The sequence below is a fragment of the Micropterus salmoides genome, unplaced genomic scaffold (genome assembly GCF_014851395.1).
Source record: "Micropterus salmoides isolate LMB-PRFRI ecotype aquatic unplaced genomic scaffold, ASM1485139v1 Ms_hic_scaffold_18, whole genome shotgun sequence".
NCBI classification, from domain to species: Eukaryota; Metazoa; Chordata; class Actinopteri; order Centrarchiformes; family Centrarchidae; genus Micropterus; species Micropterus salmoides.
The window spans coordinates 13,641,977-13,667,922 of record NW_024040928.1 but is presented as its reverse complement, the minus strand read 5'-3'; the positions used below and the strand labels follow the sequence as shown (position 1 = coordinate 13,667,922).

At 40.6% G+C, this 25,946-nt stretch overlaps 1 protein-coding gene across 8 annotated transcripts in view; it reads right to left on the bottom strand.

Moving 5' to 3' along the window:
• The window catches only part of eya4 (EYA transcriptional coactivator and phosphatase 4), a 42,840-nt gene that overhangs the window by 4,963 nt on the left and 11,931 nt on the right, over positions 1 to 25,946 (bottom strand). For 3 of the 8 annotated variants that reach the window (XR_005445356.1, XM_038726905.1, XM_038726906.1), the window contains exons 3-16: positions 15,888 to 15,937; positions 13,506 to 13,627; positions 10,424 to 10,507; positions 9,770 to 9,847; positions 9,025 to 9,091; positions 8,718 to 8,860; positions 8,007 to 8,150; positions 7,700 to 7,782; positions 6,453 to 6,627; positions 5,162 to 5,298; positions 4,854 to 4,937; positions 1,699 to 1,788; positions 1,110 to 1,168; positions 641 to 801 (exon numbers count right to left, since the gene is read on the bottom strand). Coding sequence is in view for 7 of the 8 variants with exons in the window: in XM_038726905.1 (XP_038582833.1) it covers positions 641 to 801; positions 1,110 to 1,168; positions 1,699 to 1,788; positions 4,854 to 4,937; positions 5,162 to 5,298; positions 6,453 to 6,627; positions 7,700 to 7,782; positions 8,007 to 8,150; positions 8,718 to 8,860; positions 9,025 to 9,091; positions 9,770 to 9,847; positions 10,424 to 10,507; positions 13,506 to 13,627; positions 15,888 to 15,937 (1,477 nt within the window). In the remaining variant the exon portion in view is untranslated. Of the gene's footprint in view, positions 1 to 640; positions 802 to 1,109; positions 1,169 to 1,698; positions 1,789 to 4,853; positions 4,938 to 5,161; positions 5,299 to 6,452; positions 6,628 to 7,699; positions 7,783 to 8,006; positions 8,151 to 8,717; positions 8,861 to 9,024; positions 9,092 to 9,769; positions 9,848 to 10,423; positions 10,508 to 13,505; positions 13,628 to 15,887; positions 15,938 to 19,003; positions 19,357 to 25,946 lie in introns of those variants that run through there. The other 5 variants (XM_038726907.1, XM_038726908.1, XM_038726911.1 and 2 more) reach the window with 3 other exon arrangements.

The window sequence follows — 25,946 nt, the reverse complement described above, 5'->3', positions numbered from 1 at the left end:
ATGGATAAAAAGAAGGAATGGTAAAGGAAAAACTTAGAAGCCATAAGCAAAGTAAAATAGAGTTAGACCCATATGTAGTCATTCTTATGTCAACCTTTAATGAAACATCACATATTGGCTTTGGTGTTGGTGTCGTCTATCCTCACACACTGAACGTGTGCTTAATAGTTTAATGACTTTTATTTGGCTGTACTGTATATTGTGCAAAGCTGGGACAACAGGGACCTCAATGGAGAGGTCTAAAATGTGTTTCAGAATAATTATGGATGGATGGATGGATGGATGGATGGATAGATGGATAGATAGATATGGCTTCCAATTCCAGGATTAATCTCTTTTTGTCTTTAAATAATAGTTTCATAAAGGTCTTTAGAAAAAGTTTCCTAAAACTCAGTTTTCAGCTATAACATCACCTTAACATTAGTATTTTGTTAGAACTATTATACTCTGAAAATTGGCATAGTGCCATCAAGAGGTTTAAGGAAAACATTAACAGGACCTGTAGCAGAACTTTAATCTCATTTCACACCCATGCAGTTCTGGTAGATTATTTACAGCTTCAACTAACCAACACCTCCCCTCCTGTATCACCCTCTTATCTGTCCCTGGTGTCCAGCAGACTCCCGTCAGATTGGCTTACCCCCCACATTGTTTTTGTACGAGCTATACAACTCTTTGACTCGTCGGTAGCGGAAGGCCAGTTTCCTCATCCAGTCGACCCCGCCGCGGACACCCGTAGCCAGGCACAGGTTGGCGCTGGTTGCAGCTGCATGGAAGCCATCAGTTGCAAAACTGTAAGTACTGTCAATAATAATGATATGTTTTATTTGAAAAATCTGCTCTGGTAGACCAAAAAAGATTAAATGGTTATTTTTATTATTCAGTATTATAAACAGAATTGCCAATATGTATTTATAAGAATTCAATTCATTGCTTTAAAATAAAATATACACATTTTATTGTATTTTTTTAAATGAAATTATTAGTCAAATTCATTATTAACTTACTAAATATTGTCATTTGTGAATTCATTGCCTATGAAAAACAACAAATGAATAGGTCAACTCTTAACATTGTATAAACAAAATTGTGAAATGTAAAATTCTCACCTTAAGTCCTGGCCATTGTCATCTGATGATACATCATCAATATGTACCTGATCACACTCCTGTAAACACACAAATAACACAAAAATAAGATACATTTTATTGGTCCCATGCAGGGAAATTCAAGTGTTACTACTACTACAGCATGCTGTAGTAGCAAGAAACTTAATTTTTATTAATTCTTTTATTACAAAAATACTACATGCATTATGAAGTTCTATTATATAATCAAATGAAGATAGGGTACTAAATGCAACAACATAAATAGTAACTAGAAAGTTTATTGTGACAAAAACAACAGTACATATATTGCATATTGTGGTTGCCAATGTATAAATGTATTAGCCAACGGTTAAAAAAAACAAACATACTGAGAGTTGTGCAACATCTACAGCGAGTGGTGTGTCGCATCATTTTACACCACTAGAGGGCGGTATTTAATTGAATGACAGCCTGGCTTAAAAAAAACAACAACTTTAAAGTGCTTAATGTTGCGCTTTGCACAAAATTTGAACACTGTGCAAGAAAAGCTCATTTCAACATGCCCTTGACAATGTCAAATATGTGTGTCAATCTGATATCCGTGTCTCACCTCCAGGTCATTAAAGAATAAGTGTGTGTCGGCCAAGTTGAAGATCATCTCTTCCATCCTCAGACCCAACGTTACTGCCATAGGAGGGTCCTAATGGAAAGGGAAGGTAACGTTGTAATTATAATCACGAAATCACCATGAAGACAAATTGTTGCCATTACTCTCTCCCAGTGACATTATGTCCTCCTGTCCTTTATTTAAGTTTTTCCACACCCCCTACTTCTTCCCAAATCACAAATCTGCCCCCCACCCCCCACATGTAGAGTTGGTTTGCTCCAGTCATCACAGCAGATGCTGACAGACAGGTTGCACTTGTTCTGTCCCATCAACATTCCTCATGCTTGGCGGGGGGGGGGCTGAGAGGAAGAGAGCGTGTCTTCATGTGTGTATTGCGGAGGGTAGGTACCCTCAAAGGGAGACACTGTGGAGTGCATGTGGTATGTGAATGGTTTGTGTGTGTGTGTGTGTGTGTGTGTGTGTGTGTGTGTGTGTGTGTGTGTGTGTGTGTGTGTGTATGTGTGAGTGTGGGAGAACGCAGTCTGCCCTGCCAGCCCGGGGCTCAGCTGCAAAAACCATCATCTGTGATAGGTCAGCAAGGGACGACAGCTTGCCGAGCGATTCGCTGACGCCGTCAAGCGACCAGAATAGAAAGAAACTAACATGAAAGGAGAGTGAAAGTGAGGCACACAGAGAGAGGGTGAGAGAGAGATAGTGCAAAAAAGCAGAGAGTGAGTACTCCATAAAGTTGAGAGACATGGTGTGTAGAGTTCTCCAAAACTTAACAGCTGCTAATAGTAATCGCAGCAATTGTCTGTATTTCTTTTCCTGCTTCCTTGTCAATCACAGAGACAAGAGGCACTTGAGTTTGCCTCTCAGGTAATGATTATGTTGGCTGCCTGCCAAAAGAGAGTAAAGTACATCAGTGTGTGTGTGTGTTTGTCGAAACACTCACAGCTGAGATGTGTAAATTGCCTTTGAGCACTTGGCCGTGCGCTGGGCTCCAGAAAGGCTGAGGTGGCTTTTTTTTGTAATATTTTGCCAGACAAGTTCAATCAATCACAGAGAATTGCAAATATTACTTTGGCCTGGCAAGGCTAGCCTGAAACAATCCCACTCTCCACCTCCGCTGGTGCTGGTGCTGGAAACTCAACACTTCATGATGATGTGAACATTATCGCTGGTTATAATAACTGGTGTATTGTGAAATGAGGAGTGTGACGAGTGTGCATCTGTGTGAAAAAAGATGTGTATATGTTCGCTAAAAAGTGAAACATTTAGAGCACATATAGCCTCAATGCCTGTGTGAGAAGGGTACTTAGGCCTTGTGGTTGCTATGTCAACAATATAAACACTATTTTGGGCGAGGTGTGAACAGATACAGCTGCCACTATATTTCTCGAGGGCAGCAGCAGCAAATGAGGTGAAAAAATTGCTCTAAAAATTATTTTAAGGCAAATATTCTGACACGTAGCTTAGCTTTTTTCATGTGAATGCTAGTTTGTGCTTTATCACCAAACATGACATATCAGAGACTAGATAAAATCTAATTTGAGAGGTTGACAACATTGCATTCATTATTCTTTAGCAAATCAGGAGAAATGCACAGCTTTCTCTACTCAAGCCAAGACTTAAATTGTGATTTTATCCTTTTCAGTATTTCTGTAGCAGAAAAACAATTCAAACCAAGCAGAATTAACCACAAGGCCGCATGTGTTCTCTTTCTCATACACACACACACACAGACACAGCAATTTACAACTCACCAGGGCCTTTCTTATACCCATTAAATCCAAATTGCCAAACATTAAATTCCACAACTACAGAGCAACTAGGAAGTACATCAGTGCCCATAAACCCTATCTGTAAAACGCCTGGGCTCCTATTGCTGGCTCCAAATGATACGTGTGCGCGGTGCCAGCTTTTGTTTGACTGCCAAACAAGAATATCAGAACGGAATCTGCAGGCTGCAGAGTGGGATGCAAAGCCCGCGGGCTAGAGGCAGGCTGGTGGCTACTCTGGTGCCCACAGGAAACGACATCACCCAATAAAAATCTGTAGCCTTGGCCACATATGATGATCCCAGATCAGAGCCAAGAACTATTCAAATAAAGGGAACTATAAACAGTGTAGCCGTTATGTGAGAAGGCAAGACCACCAAACAAGTTCACAATGAAGATTGGAATAAACATCAGTTCGAGTAAGAAATAAGCATGTTGAATTATGATTAAACTAATGTAAGCATGAACAATTATGAATGGCTTTTAAATGTATTCTTAATATGTAGTACATTTATTTATGCATATGGTCATCATCATAAAATGACCATAATATTCCTGAAGTGGTTGATGTAATATTAGGAATACACTAAGGAAAAGTGAGTTTTTTTCCCCCCAAATGGTGTACTCGTTGTCAGTTGCATTTAATTAAAGACTGGAATAAAAAAAGTAAAATTTAGAGATGAACAAGTCCTGTCAAAGTAAGGGCATGGGTTTAGTTTCATTGGTGTGGGGGTCGAAGGAATTGATTAAAACAAATTTTATTAGATTCTAGTTGCATTACTATATCATCAATGCACTTTCCCTACTTGAACTAACATTCAGTTTCATTGGTAGATAATCTTGTATTTGCATCTTTACTAAATACTACATTTTTCTTTACTGCCTTATTTTTTACTGATATTCAATTGTAGCAACTTTTTAGGAAATGATTAACTTTTAGGACTATATTAACTCAATCAATATAGAAAACATAACCAGGAGGTTCCTGGCTTCCTGACAGGCCAAGTACAGTCCCAACAACCTCCACCAATCAGAGGGCAAGGTAGCCTCTATGTAGCCTGTTAGGCCAAGCCCAGGGCAAAATAGTCCACAGAGGCCTCGCTGCAGGAATACTTGTAAGGCCTATTGAGAGGTTGATGCTACAGTTATATATCCAGCGTTTGGCCAATTGCTGTAATTTCTAAAAAGGTGGAGCAAAGTATGAAGATCAATCATCCTTCATTTAAACAAAATCGGACCCGTGTTGTCCCAGCTGCAACCTGGGATTCCACTTTGGCAGACAGAAAGAAAATGGATGGATGACTGACAGTACAGGACGGGTAAAGGAATTAAAACACAATAAACAGACAACCAGTGTAGGCAACGTGACAATCTCACCTTGCCATATTTCTGTGCGTAGGAGCCTGTGAGCAGAGAGTGGAAGACAATGATTGTCTCGTCCAGGTCCCACACAAACACCCTCTGGTGAAAAAAAAGTAAGACAATGAGAGACGCTTCATGTTTTTAGCCCATATGTGCATTCATGCTCAACTGGACAGTGACATGGGTGGTCCTGCTCTCTATCATCCTCTCCTCTGTTGTATTTTGAGACTTCAAAGGGAATACCACATATCCATTGAGATTCAAATGGAATATTCAGTCAGTATTATATGTGACCTGTCAGTGGGTTTTTTTTGGTCCCTTACCTCTAGGTCACTATCAGGGGGAGGGGAGGGATTGTTCTTGCGGCCCCTTCCCCGAGTCTTGGACCCCCCGCTCCGGCAGGCTCGGTCATCCAGCTCTTTGATGGGCGTGGTGGGGCTCTGCACTGTATCAAAGTCCCCTGAGAGTGTATGCAAACACAGACAGGGCTAAGTATTTTATATTCACAATAACTGCACAAGCGATCCCAAACTATATTCGCTGCATTAAAGCAACAGTAATGACTTAGTTTGAGCTGATCCCACAGGTGTTCTGGAGTTGTATCCACTTCAGGAAAAGCAATAACTCAGACTTTGTACAGTAATAAGCCATCTTGTCAGGTTTAATAATTCAAGATAATTGGCACAACAGAAAAGACTATGAAAGAACCTAAACAAAATTACCACTGGTATTCTGACTGATTCATGATAACATGAAATGTAAGGATTTAACGGAGGAGGGGAAGGATGGAACTGTGCAATAAATTTGAAAAACTAGGTAATGTGATGCTTCTTTCAAAGATACTGTACATACAAAATTCTGCAGGACCATACAGGAGCGCACACACATTCTTGTGCGCACAGACACACACACCCTTCTAATGCCATATGCTCCCACTGCTGTGTGGTAACTAGAACCAGACTCTAAGCTTCGGCCCTCATATTGTTATGTCTCAATCAGGGAGAGAGCGAAAGACAGAGAGAGGGGGTGGATAAAGACACAAAGAGCATGTGAGCGACAAAAAAAAACCCAGATACCAACTGAGAAGAGAAATAGTGAGAAAAGCAGCCAGAGGAAAAGTGCCAGTGACAGGAAAAAATGATAAGCTCCTTTAATCAGGCTTCATGAATTACAGCCAAGATAAACCAAAGAAAAATGTGAAAAAAAAGAAACAGAAAATTGAATTCCAAGCCATATTTCTGCTCGTTCTTATTTTGTCTTCTCCTCTCTTTTCTTTGACTTGCCTATAAAAGTGCTGTATTTAACATAAATTCACTCTAATCAAAGTCTCTGAGGCTAATGTAAACACAAGCTGATTCTCCAATTAGCAAGTGTGATGCCAGGTAGCTATGGCTACAGTCTGAAGGTACTTCCTGTGCTTCATCATGGCTTAAAGAGGGTTTTGAACTTGGATACCCAAACTGTGGTATTTTTCTACTGGAAACAAGATTATGGAGCCAGTATTAAAGAGCAGTAAAAAAAAAAGAAATCTGACATTTGTTTGCATATTTTTGAAGTTAGAAGTGTGGTGGAGTGTTGTTGATTAGGCTGGTGTGTTTCCTTTTTAATACAAACCTGGGTGAAGTTCAGCAGCCTGTCCAGTCATGGCAGGGGCCGGGTCTTGCAGTTGGTAGGCTGCCGTGGAGCCTGTGCCATCCAAGCTGTTGGAGGTCATATAAGTCCCATAATTGGAGGGGGAATAATACTGGGCATACTGGTTTTGGCCAAATGTCGTATATGAGGGATAATCCTGCAGAGAATAACATGAAATATGAGCACACAAAGACAAAGAACACAGACAAAAAGACCAAAAACAGGAAGGGAAAAAATGGAAAATTTCTGGAAATTATCAGACTGACTTTTGAAGATTTTACAAGTGTTTCCTCTTATTTCACTAATCTTTTATTCCCTCCATTCTGTGTTTTATATATCCAAAACAATTAAAACCTTGTGTTGCTGCTTTTTACTGACCCGGTGGAGATGGGCACTTTTATGAGTCAGCTCTCTAAACCTGTCACTACGTCCATCTCTACAAGTCCTTATAAACTGGAGAGCACACCACATGAATGCCCACGCACGCACACCGCACGCACACACACACACACACACACACACACACACACACACACACACACACACACACAGTTGGTGTGTAGTCAGCAATGTGTGTACATATTCACACATACTATATACACACAGACTTGCTTTCTATCAGTCTCTCCCTCACTTTCCATGTCTTGCTTGCTTTCTCTTTTTCTGTTAAACTCATACACACATACACACACTATGTTCCCTTTAATCCACCCCCACAAGCCAAACCTTGACTTTCTTCCTGTAAACAGTTACATCTATCATACTGGGACATTAAAATCCCCCTTTAAGCATTTTACTACCGCAGTACAATTCATCATATGGACATAGAGAAATATTCAGAACAAAACACTCTTTCACAAAGACTAATTGTCTGTTTCTCTCCAAAGTTTGCCCCTGTTGCAAGGTCACAATGTAATTAGATTTTATTTCTTGAAGCGGCCCTCAACGAGGAAAGTTGTGTGGGAGCGTGACTGTAAAACCGCTTCTGGTCTCAAATGCTATCACAACTGTGCCATACAATATCCTCATCTTTAATTTGAGACTTCATAATGAGGCAAATTACATTGACAACCACTCAGAGCAAACAAGTAGCATGGTTGATCTGCTCTGGCAAGAACTCCCTTAGGAAATGGGTTTTCTTATTGGCCTGGGGAAATGCATGTTACTTAAGCTAACTTTCAGCTGGACTGTAGCAGCAGTCCAGGTTCAATATATAGACACTGAGGTACCTGCTGAGTGGCAGTGTAGTTGGCGGGGTTGGACACTGAGTTGTTGGTGGCGTAGAGGCCTGAGGAAGGAGTGAAACTGGAACCTTGGGAGAAAAAGAAGCAGAGAATTAGAAAGAGAAGAAAAATGGACACAGAAAAGTTTTACACACTTAAACTGTGTTCAGTGTCATAGCACGTTGAAAAGGCAAGATTATTTTTGTCACCTATTTTCAGCAATAATCTAAAATACTAAGAATATTTGCCTATTTTTTTAACAGGAAAAGAATGTGTGATTATGTTATTAAACTGAGGTGTTTGATGGACTGACCTGGCATCTGATAGGGTGAATATGCAGTCTGTCCGGGCTGGGGTGTGGTGAAGCCGGGGCTATAGCTGAGACCTGTCTGCAGAGGAGACTGACTCTGAGCGAGGCCGCTCTCTGTCTTAATGCCCGGCAGCATCACACCGAGGTCTGTCGCAAGAAAAAAAATGGGCAAATTATCACACTGTCTTTGCATATGTTTGTTTTGTTGTAAGTACATATTTTAGGCTATCATCAATGTTTAAATTCTGTTGTTGTTCTGGCTTTACTTTCGTCATCCTTTGGTTTCTTTGGTATCTCACTATGTCATGACTTTTAGTGAGGAAATATTTCTTAATTTTCTTGTCAGCTTTTACTTTGCTTCAGTATGTTTTCAGTATGTTTAAATGACATCTTTAGGCCTTCTGAGTACAAGATTTGTTTGCTCACTAATTATATAGCCAATCATGCCAGTCATCCAATCAAAAAACTAGAGAAAACGTAATCTAATGTGCACTTCTTTTCTTTTTCCTATAACTTAATTTGGATTCTGTGGTTTTGCCCATTTATAATCACACAAAAAAAATGTTCTCCTCTCTAAAACTATCCCACTAAGGTTCGTTCTGTTTTTTTTTTTTACTTCTTCTACTTCTCACACTTCTTAGGGTGGGCTACACAATAAGCCCCTGCTTAAATGTGTTAGTTAATTTGTCTTTGTATGTGTGTGTTTATTAATACCATAGGTGGACAGTCCGTATGCCTGTCCTGTTTGGGAGTAAGCCGTGTAGACGGTCGACTGCTGCATGCTGCTGAACTGAGGCTGACCGGCGTATGTCGGCATGGGAGGGGCTGCCGGTGTGGAGAGAATGTGAGGGTAGGGCCTGGACAGGAGAGGAATGACAGGTGAGAAAAGGACAATAAGGGTGAAAATGACTGAAGTTGTATGACTGAATATTTAGTAGCTGTTTTTTTAGTAATACAGGAGAAACTATGCTGAGAAGGATTCTTAGAAAGCAGCTTCTGTTGTGTAAAAAATCAGACTTACTTTGATGGGTACAAGGGAGGGGAGTACTGGTGGGCTGAACGAGGGCTGTACCCGCTGCTGGTGATTACTAAAAACAGCACAATAATCAAAAACAACAAGGCAACGCTTGGTTATGAATGGTGTCAACTCAAATCTTCTGTTTCCTTTCACATTTAACAAAACCACTGCTGAACAGCACAATTCAAGGCCTCTGGCTTGTCTGACTTGAAATGCTGTTCCAGTAAACATAATTTGAAGCATTTTGAATGGAGAGAAGCCAAGTCCCCCCCTTTAGAGAGCACCATAGTCCATGAAACCCTTACAGCGGGCCTCATAGTAAAACACAATGTCTGTTTGTGGTCATTGAGATGTCAGAACTCAATACTGACAAACACCCCGCTGATTCTAAACCCTCACTGTGTGCGTTGCTTAATGGTTTTGTGTATTCGTGCGTGTGTGTGTGTGTTTGTGGCGCGAAGGAGTATGGGGTCGTGTGCGAGTCTAAAAAAAGGCAAGTGTAAAAATGTCTCTCCCTCTCTCTCATCCCCCTGCCAGCCTTTGATGACGCAATCCAAGGACAGGCAATACTTCATGGGATTAAAGCTTTCAGCGGGCCTACCACTGAGCTGAAACGGATGATTGTGTTTGTGTGTGCATCTAAGAAAACAGAGCTGACTAGCATGGAGACATGGGAGTTTGTTTTATTTTTCTTCTAGATGAGAAAATTGTACATGAGTGCATGTCTGTGGGCGGATGCATGTGTTACCTGAGCCTGCGTATGTATCCAATACTGTGTCGCCTGTCGTAGTGACTGTATCGCTGTTGTTCATGGGCTCTGTTTTCACTTAAGGAAGATGGAAAAGATCAGTGTTAGAGTAGGCCAGTAAGGCAGTACAATCACAAACACACACAAAGAAAACCTTACTAAGTAAATAGCAGGAAACTACCATGCAGTTCCAGTGTGGGAGCAAATGCTGTGTGCAGGGTTCCCACTATAATTTATATATAATTCTACAGCTTTTAAATTACTTTCTATATCCAAGTCAAAACAACGTCGGGTTTCATTCCTTCTTGTTTTCTTACATTTTGAAAATGTAATTAGACAAGGTGACTCTTTGGCAAAATCCCCTGACATTTGCTCACTTCCCCAGCAAATTCATCAAATTCCCCTACTTTTTTATAAATTTGTTGACTGGTGAGAACCCTGCAGATATGTAACAACTCCACACAAGCTGTGATAAACTCACAATGGGATCCAAAGAGCAGGGAACACTGCACAGCAAATGAAAATCACTGCAATTCTGGCACAAAAAAACATCACATCCAGGACCAGCCTAAGCTATAGAAATCCATTCCTTTTGCATTTAAGGTAATAAGGTATAACTTCTGGCCTTGGATTCACACACATGCACCTCTGTACCATAGTCCTTGGAGCCCGGCGCAGGGGGCGGGCTGCTGCAGCCCAACAGCCAATCAGCCGTGTTTAGAACTGTCATGTTTTCACCTAAAGGGGTGCAAGGTGGGAAGGTGGTGAGGATGCGACGCACTGAGAACCAGACGCCATACTGTAAAAGGTATTTTTAAAGAAATAGTTTATGCTGAGAGTTACACCAGAGGGTCAACTCCACTCTCATGTCTTTATGGTAAATATGAGGCTAGAGCCTGGAGATGTTTATCTTAGCTTAGCATCAAAACTGCACAGCTCTATCCAAAAGGTCAAACGTCGGCCTGGCAGCACCTCTGAAGCTTATCACACATCATCCCCATGAGATTTCCAGACAGCCAGCAAAGACTACAGGAAGTCATTTTGGCCCAAAAATAGTAAAACCTTATTCCTTTTTCACTTTGTTTTTTTTTTCAGATTAAACCATCGTGTTATACTGTGTTAATTGTGAGGTGCTGGTAAATTTGGACGTAGCCAGGTTAGCTGTTCACCTGTTTCCAGGCTTTATGCTAAGCTAAAGCAAATTGTCTCTTGGCGTTAGCTTAACATTTAAACCTGCAATAAATATTTTTTTCACCAATTGGCAGCAGTGGACAAAAAAGCTGGAAACACAACATATAGGTACGATATGACGTTGAAATGGCAGACTTTGTTAATTATACAAGCAACATCATCATTCATTTGATGACATATTTCTAGCCCCCGATAAATGTTAGTCAATATTCACTCTGCTTTTAGCTCTGTTTGCTCTCTTCCAACTCCTGGGGGAATTATATGGCTCTTTAGCTGGTAAATGCTGCGCTATGTTTACCAGCAATTCGCCAACTTTGTCTGTCTGTGATTTGGTGCTGGGCAGGTAGAACAGTGGGGTTTAAGAGCTTTTTTACTGAAAACAGCTGCCTGCTCAGGCTGGAAACTGTGCTGATGAGAGTGAAAAAAAAACAGGAAAGTTGTGGGCCGTAAAACCAATTCAATGGGCAGAAAGACGCAGAAATGCTCCGTCATCGTCGTATTATCTGCAAATTAGTCACAATGAGTGATACCTTTCGCCTTTCTCAAGTAGTCATGTGAGCCATGGTTCATATGAAAAATAATGATTGTAGTGGCTTTAACAGAGATATGAGAGCGATATCAATTCTTTCTTTTCTCTCAACACAGCAAAAAAGCTTAAATCCCCAATTTTAGAGAGAAGAGAAGCACGCTTTTTAACCACCTTAACATCCTACGTGATATTTTTCAATTACTTTTCTTCCTTCTCTCTGAACATGATTAAAACTCATCATCAGAGAGCCATCTGAGAACTCCATTTAATACAGGACAACATTATTAATCCCCTTGGGGAGCAATACAACCCATCAGACAAGCCCTGATGAAGACAAACGAGTTGCTATAGAGATGGCCCGTGGGCCCGAGCCCTAGCTGATGTCAGGTGAGGGGAATGTTGGGTATGTAGTTTGTTTTGGCTGTCAGCGTGTAGTCCCAGCTCTGTCTGCTTAAACCATTAACTGTGAGCTCATCAAAAATGATTTAATGTGCTCTAATATGGTCTGAGTTTGCTGTTAAGTCCACTCTGAGCACGGCTATTTCTGTGACTCCATGTGTTGACACATCATGTTGACTAAAATGCAGTATCTCACTTTTTCCATTACATTACTATTAAAAGTGGTTTCCATTGCCTGTTAAATCAGCAATAGATCAAAGGATCGCCCTCAACAAAAGCACTTACATCCAGTGTTGCTACATCAAACTACTCTGTCAAAAATGATTGCAGGGGACAGAAAACGAGAGAGGGGAGATCAAGGGTGAAAGAAGTAAAAGATGAGAAGACATATGGACAGAGGAAAAGAAAAAGAAGAAAAAGAAAGGGGGAAGAAAGACTGAGCTCGCTGGTGTTGACATCTAAAAGAGCGGTGATGCTTTAATGCTCTTGTAGAGGAAATAGTTTCCAGTGGGATTTTGGGCTTGCACTCATATACAGTCAAGCACGCACGCACGCACACACACACACACACACACACACACACTCTTACTTTGCCAAGCGGTTAGCGGAGGAGCGCAGAAGTGCTTCACTGTGTGTTTACACACATTCTCCAGTGGTTTACTCAAGTCCTCATGCCAGCATGGGGTGTGTGTGTGCGCGTTGTCTATGCGTGCGTTTGCATGTGCACGTCTCCTTCCATCTATAAATTCCTCAAAAAGTACTTATCTCTGCATGATGAAAATCTTCCTGACTGATGATTTTGCAATAGATTTCATTTCATTTCTTTCTACACTCTGGCCTAAAGCGATTTACAATACACACAGCCAACCTACCTAGCAAGAGCTAGATCTCAGTAAAAAAAATTTTAAGTGCATCTCCTCCAAACAAACAACAAACAGCATTTTACAGTACAGGTGCTTAGACTTGAAATATATTCTTATTTAGTTTAAGAAATGAGATGCTTATATGATGTGTCCACGTGTAGTCTGAACAGTGGGTTTTCATAATGACTGATGTCCTGACTTCAAAGAGATCATTCACTCTTTTACTCGCCTTCATTTCAGATGAAAACACAGATTGATCTACGTAGCACTAGAAGGAATAATAATAATAATAACCATTTGACATTTTGGGAAATACGCTAATTTGCTTTGTTGCCAAGAGTTAGATGAGAAGATCGATACCACTCTCCTGCCTGTATGGTAATTATGAAGCTCCAGTCAGCAGCCTGTTAGCTTAGCTTTTTTTTTTTTTACATTTGGACAGAGACAAGCTAGCTGTTTTCCGCTGTTTACAGTCTTTGTGCTATTCTAACCTAATTGGCTAGTGGCTGGAGATTCATGTTTATTTCATGTTTCTTCATTTAACATCTAAAGTTAATAATTACATTTCCCAAAATGTTAAACTATTCCTTTCAAGTTGGATGTGCGCAATTTTAGGATTAGGAAATAGAATTGACCTAAAAGAGACCATGATAAAAAAAACAAAATCAAGGTAAAAACAATTATTTCTACTCTTTGTACATAGACACAACTGCCTATTCATTACTGCAGCACCAAGCACGTTCTGCCTTCTCACCTCCTGTTCCATTGGTGGTGATGGAGGGGCTGCCAAGGTTGTTCTTGTCTAGCTTGGAGCCCGTCGAATCTCCACCTCCCACACGGTTATGAGGACTGGCTAGGTCCTGCATTTCCATAGACCTACAGGAGGAAGGAGGGAGGGGGAGAGAAATGAGAAGAACTGCAATTTTTGAATGAATAACAGATCAACAGCAATATGCTCTCACAGCTGGGAATCTCCCGCCTTTATATATTATGTTAAGATCTCACTGAACACATTCAATGACATACCACACAGAAACCACACACTCGCATACAGTCATAAACTTCATGCTTCTTCGTACCAGTTAGCTTACATGAGCATGTGTTCAGAGGCGTTAGACATTGTCTGCGGGCCTGCTGGCTCTTTTATAGAGTGTGTGTTTCTGTGTGTGTACTTCTGGGCTCCAATACAAACCCACAGCCTGCCAACATGTTTTAGTTTTACAATGTGTTCCACATGCATGGCTGTGACAAACCAGCACACAAGGTGGTAATAGTAGTGTGTGTGTGTGTGTGTGTGTGTGTGTGTGTGTGTGTGTGTGTGTAGAGGGTTAACAGAATGAAGATGCATATTTATGGTGGAGTAGAAGTCTGCCGTACATATAAAATATCAGTGTTTTCGTCTATTTGGATCCCTATTAGTTGTTACTGTGGCTATACTTTGGTCCATAACCCCAGGTGAGAGGTGTAAGTTTTTAATAAATGTTCATGTATGCACAAGTACGAAAAGCAACATAAAACACTTGCTTATGACTCTTCAACAGTGTCGCCACAAACGCACACTTTGACATGTCATAGTTTAATGTTGAGTCAGTGTGTGTGTGGACAGTGCCTCATATGAACGTGTGTGTGTGTGTGTGTGTGTGTGTGTGTGAGTGTGAGTGTGACTGAGAGGCCTGACTCACGCTGCCCGCAGGTTGGTCACACTTGCGCTTTTGTGTGAGACATCAAAGTGAGAAATGACAGAGATGGAGGGAGAATTAAACAAATGCGGGCTGCTGTTCCACCACTCTGTGTGTGCATGTGCGTGTACTAAAAGAGAGTGTGTACGGTACATCTGTGTGCGCGGTCTGGAAGAAGGCCATCTCAATGCTATGGGCAGATAGCATCGCCACACATGACTGCAACCCACAGCCAGACTGACAGGTATAAACATAAAGCTTTCAGCAGATGAGAAAGATGCAGCTTAAGGGTGCAAAAGACAGAACGTACGAAAGATAAACACTCTAAGTCAACTCTCTCTGTCCTATTTACAGCTAAACATCCATTCTGCTCTTCTGTACATTTGGAACTAAAAACAGTGATCACCGTTTTAACATCAACGCTCAGTGGTGGATGAGATATTGAGCCAAGCCCCAACTCTAAACAAAAGCCTAAAATATCTCTGCTCTACATGGCAGTAACAGCTAAGAACTATCACAGATTATGGTGCTTTTTCACTTTTCTCTCTCTTTCTCTCTCATGTGTGCTTCAACACTCTTCATCCATCCTTTTCTTTTGTCTGTCAACGGCAGGAAATGATTCGGTCTCCCCTCCTTGTCCTTTTTTTCCCCTTTTTCCCCTCTGTTTCGCTCCTCTCGGGAGGCGATGGCAGGAGTTGGTGTTTCATAAACTCTTTTCTGGTTTTCACATTATGTCTGGTCATTCAAAAACTATGCTGCATCTCAGTGCAAAGTACAATGTATAGTGTGTTATGTAAAATAAACAGTTTTAGGGCCGGCAACTAACAATTGTTTTCATATTTGATTCACCTCCTATAATTTTTTAATGAGTTGATTAATCTTTTAGTGCGTGAAAGCCAGCCAGCCATCACAACTTCCCGGAGCTCACAGTGACCTCTTTAAATGTCTTGTTTTCTCCAAACCAAAAGATATTGAAAGATGACAAAGAAAAGCAGCGAATCCTCTCATTTGAGAAGCTAGATCCCCCCAAAAATTGTTTTAAAAAAATGATAGTTGATAAATAGTTGCAAATTATTTTCCTGTCAATTGACTAATTAACTGACAGTTCAGCTCTAAATAAATGACTGTGTGTACAGCATGTTCCCTTGTCCTTTATTTGGATCAGTATATCTTTTCCTCTGTGTGTGTGTGTGCGCGCGAGTGTGTGTCTGACTGAGGTCTTGGCAAAGTATTGATGACCTCATCACAGCTTGCAACTGCAGTGAAACCTCACCTCTCTGCACCATGACCAGAGAACTAGGACACACACACACACACACACACACACACACACACACACACACACACACACACACACAAACACTTACAGTGGATTAGAGTACACCAACACACACGCAGAGTTCTGAAAAACCTAATGTTGTTTGTCGTATTATACAAACAGACACATGTGAGCGTACCTGGCGTCTGAAGGGTCTGGAACATGAGATTCACTGTGTGATTTCGTCACCTGCGGAGAAACCAGAGCACAGGAAGTGTTAACTAAACACACACATCACATTACACACATACAGTTAATAAGAACCAGTCTTTAGTGTGCCATAAATCAGCCTCATAAACCAGTGTTTATGAATCAGACAAATTACATAAGTATCATGAACTGTAAGAAGGGAAGAGAAACTTCCTCAAAGTAAACAAAAAATTGTAACAAAATGCAATTGACTGATTCTTAAAATGGTACTAAATAATAAATCAAGAGCCGGTGTCTGTAGTTGTCGCCACCGCTGCGACTGAAGTGCCAACTGGCGTCCACATGACAGACAGTAACTTTCCCTTGTTCACCCGTGACCCTGCTCAATCCAAAGCCCAAGCCCCTTCCTCAACCCTTAAAGAGTTGAAAGGTCAGGGCGGGGTCATGTTAGGTCACAGGGCTCACTCTTCACCCTTAAACGGGTCACTGTGGACACAAAATCGAGCCTTGACTTTGGGGTGGGGGGTGGGGTGGGGGTTCGGAGACATTTGGTCGTGTCAATCACTCCGCGCTGGAACTTTTCCTTCATCGTTGAGGAAAAAAATAAATAGAAATGATTAAGAAAACACACTTCAGCCTCAGCGCCTTTCCATCGCAGCGTACACTCACTGCAATTGCACACACAGGCTGGTTTTATGTGTGTGGCTGTGTGTGAGGGTATGCGGAGCTAGACGGCAGACCAGCGGCTCTCTATTAAAATTCCTCTCTCTTATTTGGAACAGGAACTAATTAGAACAGTAAATGCAGGGCGGAGCAAGGGCCAATGTGTACCAGCTGCCCTATAATCACTGTGTCAACACACTGTCGAGGTGTAGGGCACGCGTGAGGTGCCAAACACACACACCCGCACATGGAAATGCATGCGCGCGCGCACACACACACACACACACACACACAAATTCACCCACGCAGTATATATTCCAAGTCATTTGCACATTATCACAATCACAGGTAAGTATACAGAGAAAGTGCTTGGCCAAGCAGACATTAAACTCCAGGTATTTGGAAACTAGGACATTTCTGTGTGTTATGGTTCTGATTAGAGGATCCTGCTGAGAGCGAATAAGAAGCAGCACTTAGCTGTTTAAGACAGGGTTCAGAGGTTGCCCTGTGTGGATCACTTTACACACACACACACACACACACACACACACACACACACAGCCACTTTCATGTTACGTTTCATGCTTTGCTGAAATTTAACAAGGCTGTCAGTCACGACATCAACAGCAGGGCCGTGAGAAACTGCAATCCACATGTAACGCACACGCAAGACTACATACAAAAGCGGGTGTACACACAGCCCCACATGTGCGCCTACACACACACACACACACACACACACACACACGCACGCGTATGTGGAAACACACAACATTGGCTGTTTCTGTCTCAACGTGGTCTGTGAAAACACAAGCACACGCGGGCTTTGATCCTGAAAAAGCTTTTATCATTGTGCTTTATCCACTGCACACTTTCTCTCAGCGTTGACCTCTCTGAGTCTGTCACATCTCTCAACATCTCACCACTTTTATCTTTATCTATCAGAAACTTGTTCCATGTTTAACATAATTCCACACATTTATTTTGTCTTTGTAACATATGAAAAAGGTCTGAAAAAATTTTAAACTAAAACTTTTTTTTACCTGGTTAAAATTTGATTGACACTCGTATCCAGTACACAAAGTCTTTATAATCTAATCGAGACTCATTAAAACTACGCTATTGATGAAATAATTAATAAAGCTACAAAAATCCAAGTGCTCACTATTTTAATTCCTCCTATTCAGCGTCATTTTTCTCTTTCCGTATCTTGTAGTAAAACACACCCAATTTCATCCTTAATAACAAAACGAAGGGCCTCTACGTGTACTCTTAGGTGGCCACGATGCCTGAAGGACCCATTTGTGTCATCTGAGCCACTTAAAAAGGTGACCTTTGACTTGTTTGGCCAGGTGACTGGTCAGGAACACAACCTGCCTGGTCTGGAGATTCCCTGAGGGACAAATACAAGTACCACAGGTAATTAGCACTAATAACAATGATTTATTTAAGGGAATTACAAACTGCTATGTTTGTGTTATTATTAATTATATTTAACGTGAGGCCTGAGTTGACCCTAAAAGGCAGAAATAAGAAACAGTAGGTGTGAGTCAGAAATAAGCAGAAGCAGTCCTGGTTCTGGTCCTAGATGTGAAAGTTTTGTGTTACTGTTTCTGGTAAACTGCACAGGAAGAAAAAAGGGGGTAAAAGAGGGAGAGAGAAAGAAGAATAACGCTATGTGTTTCTGGTAATAACCTATCCCATCTGCAACGGGTCATCTGATACCATGCACAGAGCTGCGCGCATACACACACGTACACAAATGGTATATAAAGGCTTTAAGAAATTCTGTTTTTACGCTTCTGTATAAGGACCATTTCGATTCATAACCAAATTTCAAAAACATTTTTTCAAATAATCTCTTTGCTATGAACACAGCAATTCCACTTCAAACATCAATGGTTGTCTATTACTCTAAAATGTATTATTCGATAAATTCAAGAACAGAGCTGTAATCCTACATCAAACCTCAACTCTTGCAAAAAAAAGGAAAGCAGAATATCTAAGCATATTACATAAAGACTCTAAAACAAAAACTAAAACCTCTGTACATTTACATATAATGAAGGATATTTCCATTAATTAGTGACAGTGTTTTGAAAGATACTTTACTAAAGCCTATTATTCATAGTGTAAATTAATTTAACTTACATTAACTTGAATGATACCCTGAAACAATTACAGTGCTATCATCATAACCTATTAACCTTATTTTGCTTGGAATAGTGCAGCCATTCAACCTAATGAATGTTATATCAAATATTAAATAGCAAATCTCTCAACAGCATTCGAAGAAGTGAGAGAAGCAAAATAATATATTCAATATACTAATGTTACAGAAAACACTACTGTTGATTATAAAAACTATAGCATTATTCAGAGCATGAAACACACTTACACACTCACACAGACACACACACAGAGTTAGAGATGCATTCTTACCTCAGGGTGTAATCAGGTCAGTTAGCAGTCCTAAATGTCCACAAAGCATTACAGGGCTGTACGATCCACTCGCTTCCCTTCAGACACAGGCTTGCTGGTCTCACACACACTCCTCCAACACACTTAGACTCGGCTCTATCTACCTGCCTCTCACTTTGTACTCCAGGTGTCACGTTTTTCTTGTTTTTTCTCTACAGGAGAAAATGCATTCTTTTTTTCTTTCTCTTTGCGTCTCTCCCTTTCACTCTGAGCGAACATGTAGTGGCTGGAGGAAAGACGCAAACTGCATGTAAACTACACTTTTCTCTCGGTCTCTCAGGTCAGTTCACACACAGCTCCTGTCTTCCTTGTCTCTAGTAATGGGGAACATTTCTCTCGTCCTGTTTCCCTCCTCCTCTGCCTCCTCCCCCTCTTTTTCTCTTCTCCTCCTCCTCTTCCCCCTCCTCTTTCTCTCTCTCTCTCTCTCTCTCAGCTGTCACTCACTACAGACTCACTCAAGCTTACATTTAAAGCCAAAGAACTTTTTAAATGTAACAGATGTAGCTTTTTTTCCTGATCCATTTGTAACATAGACACTGAAACTGAATTCCACATTGGAACTGGCCCACTTATAAAAGTATTGTGAAGAATTTCTGGAGGTCTGAGTCCCTAAAATGAAAAACATCCGTGTGTATGATTCTTTGTATGATGGTAGCCTTAGCGTGATTACTTTTACGAAGCTATGGGGGTAAATGGATGTGTATGGATGTAATGTCAATGTCTTGCTGTGCAGTAGAAAGTATAGGCCAGACCATAAACTTCACACCATGCAATTGACCCCCCCTGGCCATTTCACCTACACCGCACAGATACTCACATGTACACCTGAGCATACACATTCAATCTGTGTTAATTGGAACCACACGGGCTGCACGTGTGTGTCATATGTGAAGTGTATAGCTGAGCTAAAGGGGTCAATGGGGGAGTATTATCAACTAGGTGGACTCCAAGCTACCTTGGTCTGAAGATGGCACTCTTTCACTGTGGTGGTCAAGGTGTTATCAGGGGAGGCACATGCCCAAAACACACACACACACACACACACACACACACACACACACACACAAACAGGAAAATGACCACACACTCATACAGAAACTTAAAACAGTGCCAATTCCTGACCCTTCCATAATACCATAATAGTTTTGAGATTTCAGCCTCCACCTCAATACAGTGGCAGTGAATGCATTTTTCAGTTGTGGTGCTCACAGCTCTGATACTTTTTTCAATTCAGCAGAAACCTGTCTTTACAGAAAAGTGTCCCAACTCTTTTGGATAACCCACATACACAGTTACATTGAACTACTTTCTGCCTATTAAAACTGTTGATGGTGTGATGTGTTAGTCAAGGCTGGACTATGATTTTTACTAGTTGTTAAAATTAAATTAACATTCACGCATGCATTTAAGCATCTTTCTCCATTGGGTTACTTTTCTCTCTGTTTATTCACTTATATCTGACTCTACTCACCTCACCCCACTCTGATTTTGAGCTCACATAAAAAAAAATCTGTTAGTCTATTGGTGCTAATAGTAAACCTGACAGAGAGCATCTTGTACAGACCTGAATAGCTGTTCCAAACATCAATGAACTTGAACTTGGTGGTCTTTGTGCTGTTAAATGGCTGCGGCAATGAGTTGTACTGATTGAGCACATCGCTCAGTCCTGAAACCTCCCCACCATCAGACTCCTTCACTCAGTCCTCTGAACAAGCTGAATGCCTGTTCTCTAAAAATTGGTTTGGTGTAGCTCTATCATGCACTGTATTGGGCAAAGGGCATTGCCAAATAGCAACATGCAATGTTAATCTGAAAGTGCAAAATCAATATCCCGGATATGACTGTGTTGTCCATAGGGGTTAATTTTAGCTGGTTGCATTTATAGCTGTAAATGCTCATTTTTTAAATTTGGCTTTATCTTGACAATTTACTAAAAATAAGGGGTGCTACATAACACACTTTTAGGAAGTCAAAAATGGGGGACTTGAATATTTTTTTGAAACAAAGTTACTTACAATCGTAAGACAGCTGCGGGTAAATTTTACCTGTTGGTGATTCTACTGTTCACTCATGTGTACTATGTGTAAAGGAAAATATGAATCAGTGAATAGGTTTCCTTTTCTACTTTAGTATTACATCTTAAATTAAACTAAATATCAGTGTGTTAATTTAATTTAATATAATATCTTGTTATATTAGAAATACTGGTGAACTGACCCTTGAACAACATACAGACCAGTTTGAATGTACATCTACAAGGTAACGAGAAGGGTGCAGATTGTATATAGGCCTAGAGACCAATTTGGAACAGGGCCACTGTCTCCAACTGTGCTCCAGCCTTTAGCTAGGTCGCCATGGTGACAGCATGTGGCCCTGTCTCACAGCATTTATCCCCCAATCCCAATAAACACCTTGATTGATAGACTGTCTGTGGACCCATGCGCATACATCAGGGCAAATGTCTGTCGTGTGTTATATGTGCATGCCGACATGCGCTTGTGTGCATGTGCTGGACGTCTGAGAGTGTACGTGGAGGACTAGCTGTCAGAACAGATTAGGGTGTTGCCGAAGCGCTTGACAACTCAAGCACTTTATTATTAGCCAGGCAGGAGCCCATCGGGAGGGGGTTGTCCAAAAACATCCCAGATGAAATATTTTCACAGCAAGTGGAGAAGGGAGCAGGGGAGGTGTCCCAAAACACGCCTGATGAAATAGAAAATACAAAAAAAAACCCAGTAGAGTGGCATGTGTGCAGTGAACTGAGCGAAGGAAGTGAGTAGTATATGAGACAGCTAAATGACAGGAATAGGCTTTGGTTTTTGTTGACTTTAGGAGTGTTTTAAAAGTGTCTGACGAAGATGTCTCGCTCCCCTTTAAGAGGCCCTTGAGAGTAACTTTGTTCATCAAGTGGAACAACAGCGGTTTATCTTCCCCTCGGTAGACAGTAAAACAGACGGAGACAGTCTCTGTTTCTCTTCATCTCTTTGGTCTTGTTGTTGTTGGTTCTTTTATATTTTCTACTTAAATCTTAAGTGAGATATTTTTATAAGCTCCTTAAATTTTTTTTTATTTTATCTCGTCAAGTACATTTATTTCTGTGTAATAACTGTATTAATAAGTGCACTTTATATTTATGTTTTAAAATTAATTAATATAATTCATTAATATATTTAAATAATAAAATATGAGTTCAAAGGAATTGTTCTTTTAGAAAATGTTCCCATTTGCTTTCTTACCGAGAGTCAGATGAGAAGATTGATACCACTCACATATCTGTAAGATAAATAGTAAGCTAAAGACTAGCTTACCCTAGCATAGTTACCTTAGGTTAGCATTAAGACTGGAAACAGGGGGAGACAACTAGCTTGGCTCTGTTCAAAGTTAACAAAATCCAGCTCACTAATTAATGAATTAATCTCATTTATATAAGCTGTACAAAAATCGAAGTATAAAAATAATAATTTGTGGTTTTAGTAGCGCCAGACAAGCAGTTTCCCTTTGTGCTAAGCTAAGCTAACTGGCAGCTGGATGCAGATTCACATCTATCGTACAGACATTAGAGTGGTGTCAATCTTCTCATCTAACGCTTGGCAAGAACACGGATAAAACCATTTCCCAAAACGTTGAAATATTTCTTTACTATTATTAGCAACAAAAAAAAGTCAGGAATAGAAGAAGAAAAGAAAGACTTTAGTTGTGATTTCCTAACACATAGCTAGTCTTTCACACAGGCGCACACACACACACACACACACACACACACACACACTGTGCAACGTGATCATTCAGCCATGCCTGTCTCTGACATCGGCTGGTGTGTGTCGACCACAAAACACATTCATGAGGGATGTTACTCACCACACAAACACAACCTCCATCTCTATTTATCCTCCACATTCTCTCTCTCTCTCACACACACACACACACACACACACACACACACACACACATCTCACACGTTTACCTGTCCCCTGCTCAAAGCTCTCTGCTCTACCTATTTGTATGAGGTGGTTATCGGTGTGGAAATTCTATCCTCTTCCTTTCATGTAAAATACATTGTGCCAAGCCTCCTCCCTCCCTCCCTCCGCCCACCAGTCCTTCTACAACCCCCAGTTCCCCCAGCCTGGGGAGGTGTAAAACTATCCCTCTCTTTATGCCTCCAAAAATGCCCCCTTTTCAGGTGTAGTAGGAAGCTATAAAAGAAAAAAAGAAGTGAGGGAGTGAAAGGGAAGAACAGGGTGAGTCTGTGGAGCAGGGAAGGGGGGGGGGGGGGGGGGGGTTGGGTGAAAAGGTACTCTCCAAAAACATCTCTCTCTCTCTCTCTCTCTGTCTCTCCGGCTAGGTGAAACCTCTCCTTACTTGCCTATGCTCACATGAATTTGACAAGAGCTGCCTGCGGTGTGGCTCACAATGTGAAAAAAACAGAAATGAAATAGTCACACACAGTTTCTGCACCTAAAGTATCACATGTCTTTGAACCTTTGTCTTCGCATTGTCCAGGGAGAGGAAAAAAAGACCAAAATAGAGCTAAAACTAGACGTTGGCCTCTACATTGAACCCCCAAGACGATAAGAACAATCTGAGAAATGAGAGAACACACAGCATGGTCGCTCCAAGGTATGTTGCACAGAGATGCTATTCAAGACAGAGAATGGAGTTACAGGCATATTAGGTGCGTGAGTTTGACCTGAAACAACAACTTGCATGTGATGTAAAATTTAATTTTAGAAGTTTCATGACTGTAGGCTGCAGATAATAAAGAAATGACACTGATTTTGTAGCATAAAATACAACTTTGGAAACACCTCCACGTTTAAAAGTGCATTCTGTAAATTCTTGTATGTTCAAATATACAGCAAAAATTGTCTTCAACCAACCAGGTTTACTAATGCGATGAAGCTGGACAGCATTTCTACACAGCAGAATATGAACAGCGTCTCCATGTATAGTGAATGTCTTTTTGCCACATTTCACCATACAAATGGTTATTATTAGTATATATTATGTAACTTCAGCTGAAATGATCATTTTAATCAATAGTTTTTATTTAAATTAAAAATTCACTCCAGCTTGTATAAATATTTGCATTTTTTAAAGTCTTGAAAGTAAATTGAATTGATCTGTGACAGAGAAGATAGAGACAAGAATTGAGGTGAGAGAGAGGGAGAGAACATGTCACAAAAGTCGATCAAACTGGGGACATGGCAGTTATATGGTATATAGATTTTACCACAGGGTACCAGGACTTTGCTTGATATGTATTTCATTATTCCTGACATTTAATAGAATAATCAATAGAGAAAATAATCAACACATTAATCTATAATGAAAATAATCCCTGGTTGCTGTTGAACAACATTCAAGGAAAGATTCAGTGTTTTGGGAAATATGCTTATTTGCTTAGGCGGCTAGACGGCTTTTCTGGGCTATGATGTTATGAGCTGCTGCAACAACAACAATCTGAGATGTAAAGTCTTGCTGATGCTCCATGTAAACATTTGACCTTCCTAAATCATAATTAGATCCTTCAGTTTTGATCGCATTCTTAGCAACTTGCTGACGACAGACTGGCCATGGACCACTAAAGATCGAGCAGTCTACCTAAACTGGGCCACTAGTGAGCCGCTATACCCTGCGTATCTCCTGCTAGCTTGGCGCTATGTTGTCTGCACCAGTTTTCAGATATTTATTAAGTGATGCATATATTCTCAAAACAGGACAAGGAATAATTGAATTTAGTGATTTCAATTATAAGCTATAACTAAGCTAGGAAGTAATTCCTGCTGGGTTTAATGGGTGATCTTTAAAAATAATTGTCTTGTCTCTTTGAATGAACAAAGTAAGGTAAGGGTCAGTTCACCCGACTAATTTTAGAATCCCAAAGATTATTTTATTGAAATCAACTTGTAGTGAACACACATGTTTGGGGAGGAAGAGCAGTAGAGGAGTCTGACTCACCGTCCTGGTGGTCTTCACATTTGCCATTTAAAATGGCTCCTCATTGTCTCAGAGAGTGAGGGGATCACAGAGATGATTTAATGCAGCTTTACTCAGCGGAGACGAATGAAAAGTCACTGATGGATATGTGTGTGTGTGTGTGTGCAGGCCGGTTCTGCGCTGTTAATTGTGAAGCGTTTGGCCTCTACTGCCCCTGCTCAGCTAATCTGATGAGAGTGATTAAAAAAACAACTGGGAGAAACCTAAACCAGTTCATGGCTGACTAGAAGCACGCACACACACACACACACACACACACACACACACACACACACTCGGGCCATCGCTCTACTCAGTGACACAGAAACACACTCAAGAACATAACTCAATATGTAATGTCTAAAGGTACAATATGCATGTATGATGACTGTATCAGAAAGTCAGATATTGGGACAGGTAACTGCAGAGTGAAGTGAATAAATAAGTGAATTAGTAAAATAATTACTTTATTAATCATTAACATTTCTACAAGTTTATCTATAATATTGTATAGAGAAATTAATGAATCAGTTCATTTAAAATCAGCTCAAATAACTGATCTGAATGATTCAATACATGACTCCCAGCTCCATATCGAAGAAGAAGAAAAAGAAGAAGAAAAAGAAGAACGTAGGTCAAACACAGAGACCTTTATTTCAATAGTGCAGCTGAGGTTTGCAGATAAACGAAGTATGTCAGGTTGAATTCTGGGGAAAAATCTAAAATGACAGTAAAGACATCTATAATATTTCCTTCTGACAAATGGAGCTGGAATACATATGATACTGTTAGAAATAAGATGATTTTAACAACCTTAAAGATACACATGGGTATATAAAAGGGGAGAAAAGGATGTTAATAAGTTAACTGACATTAGACTGGCGTTTGTATGGACTTCATACACGATCTACGTGATGAAATGGAGAAT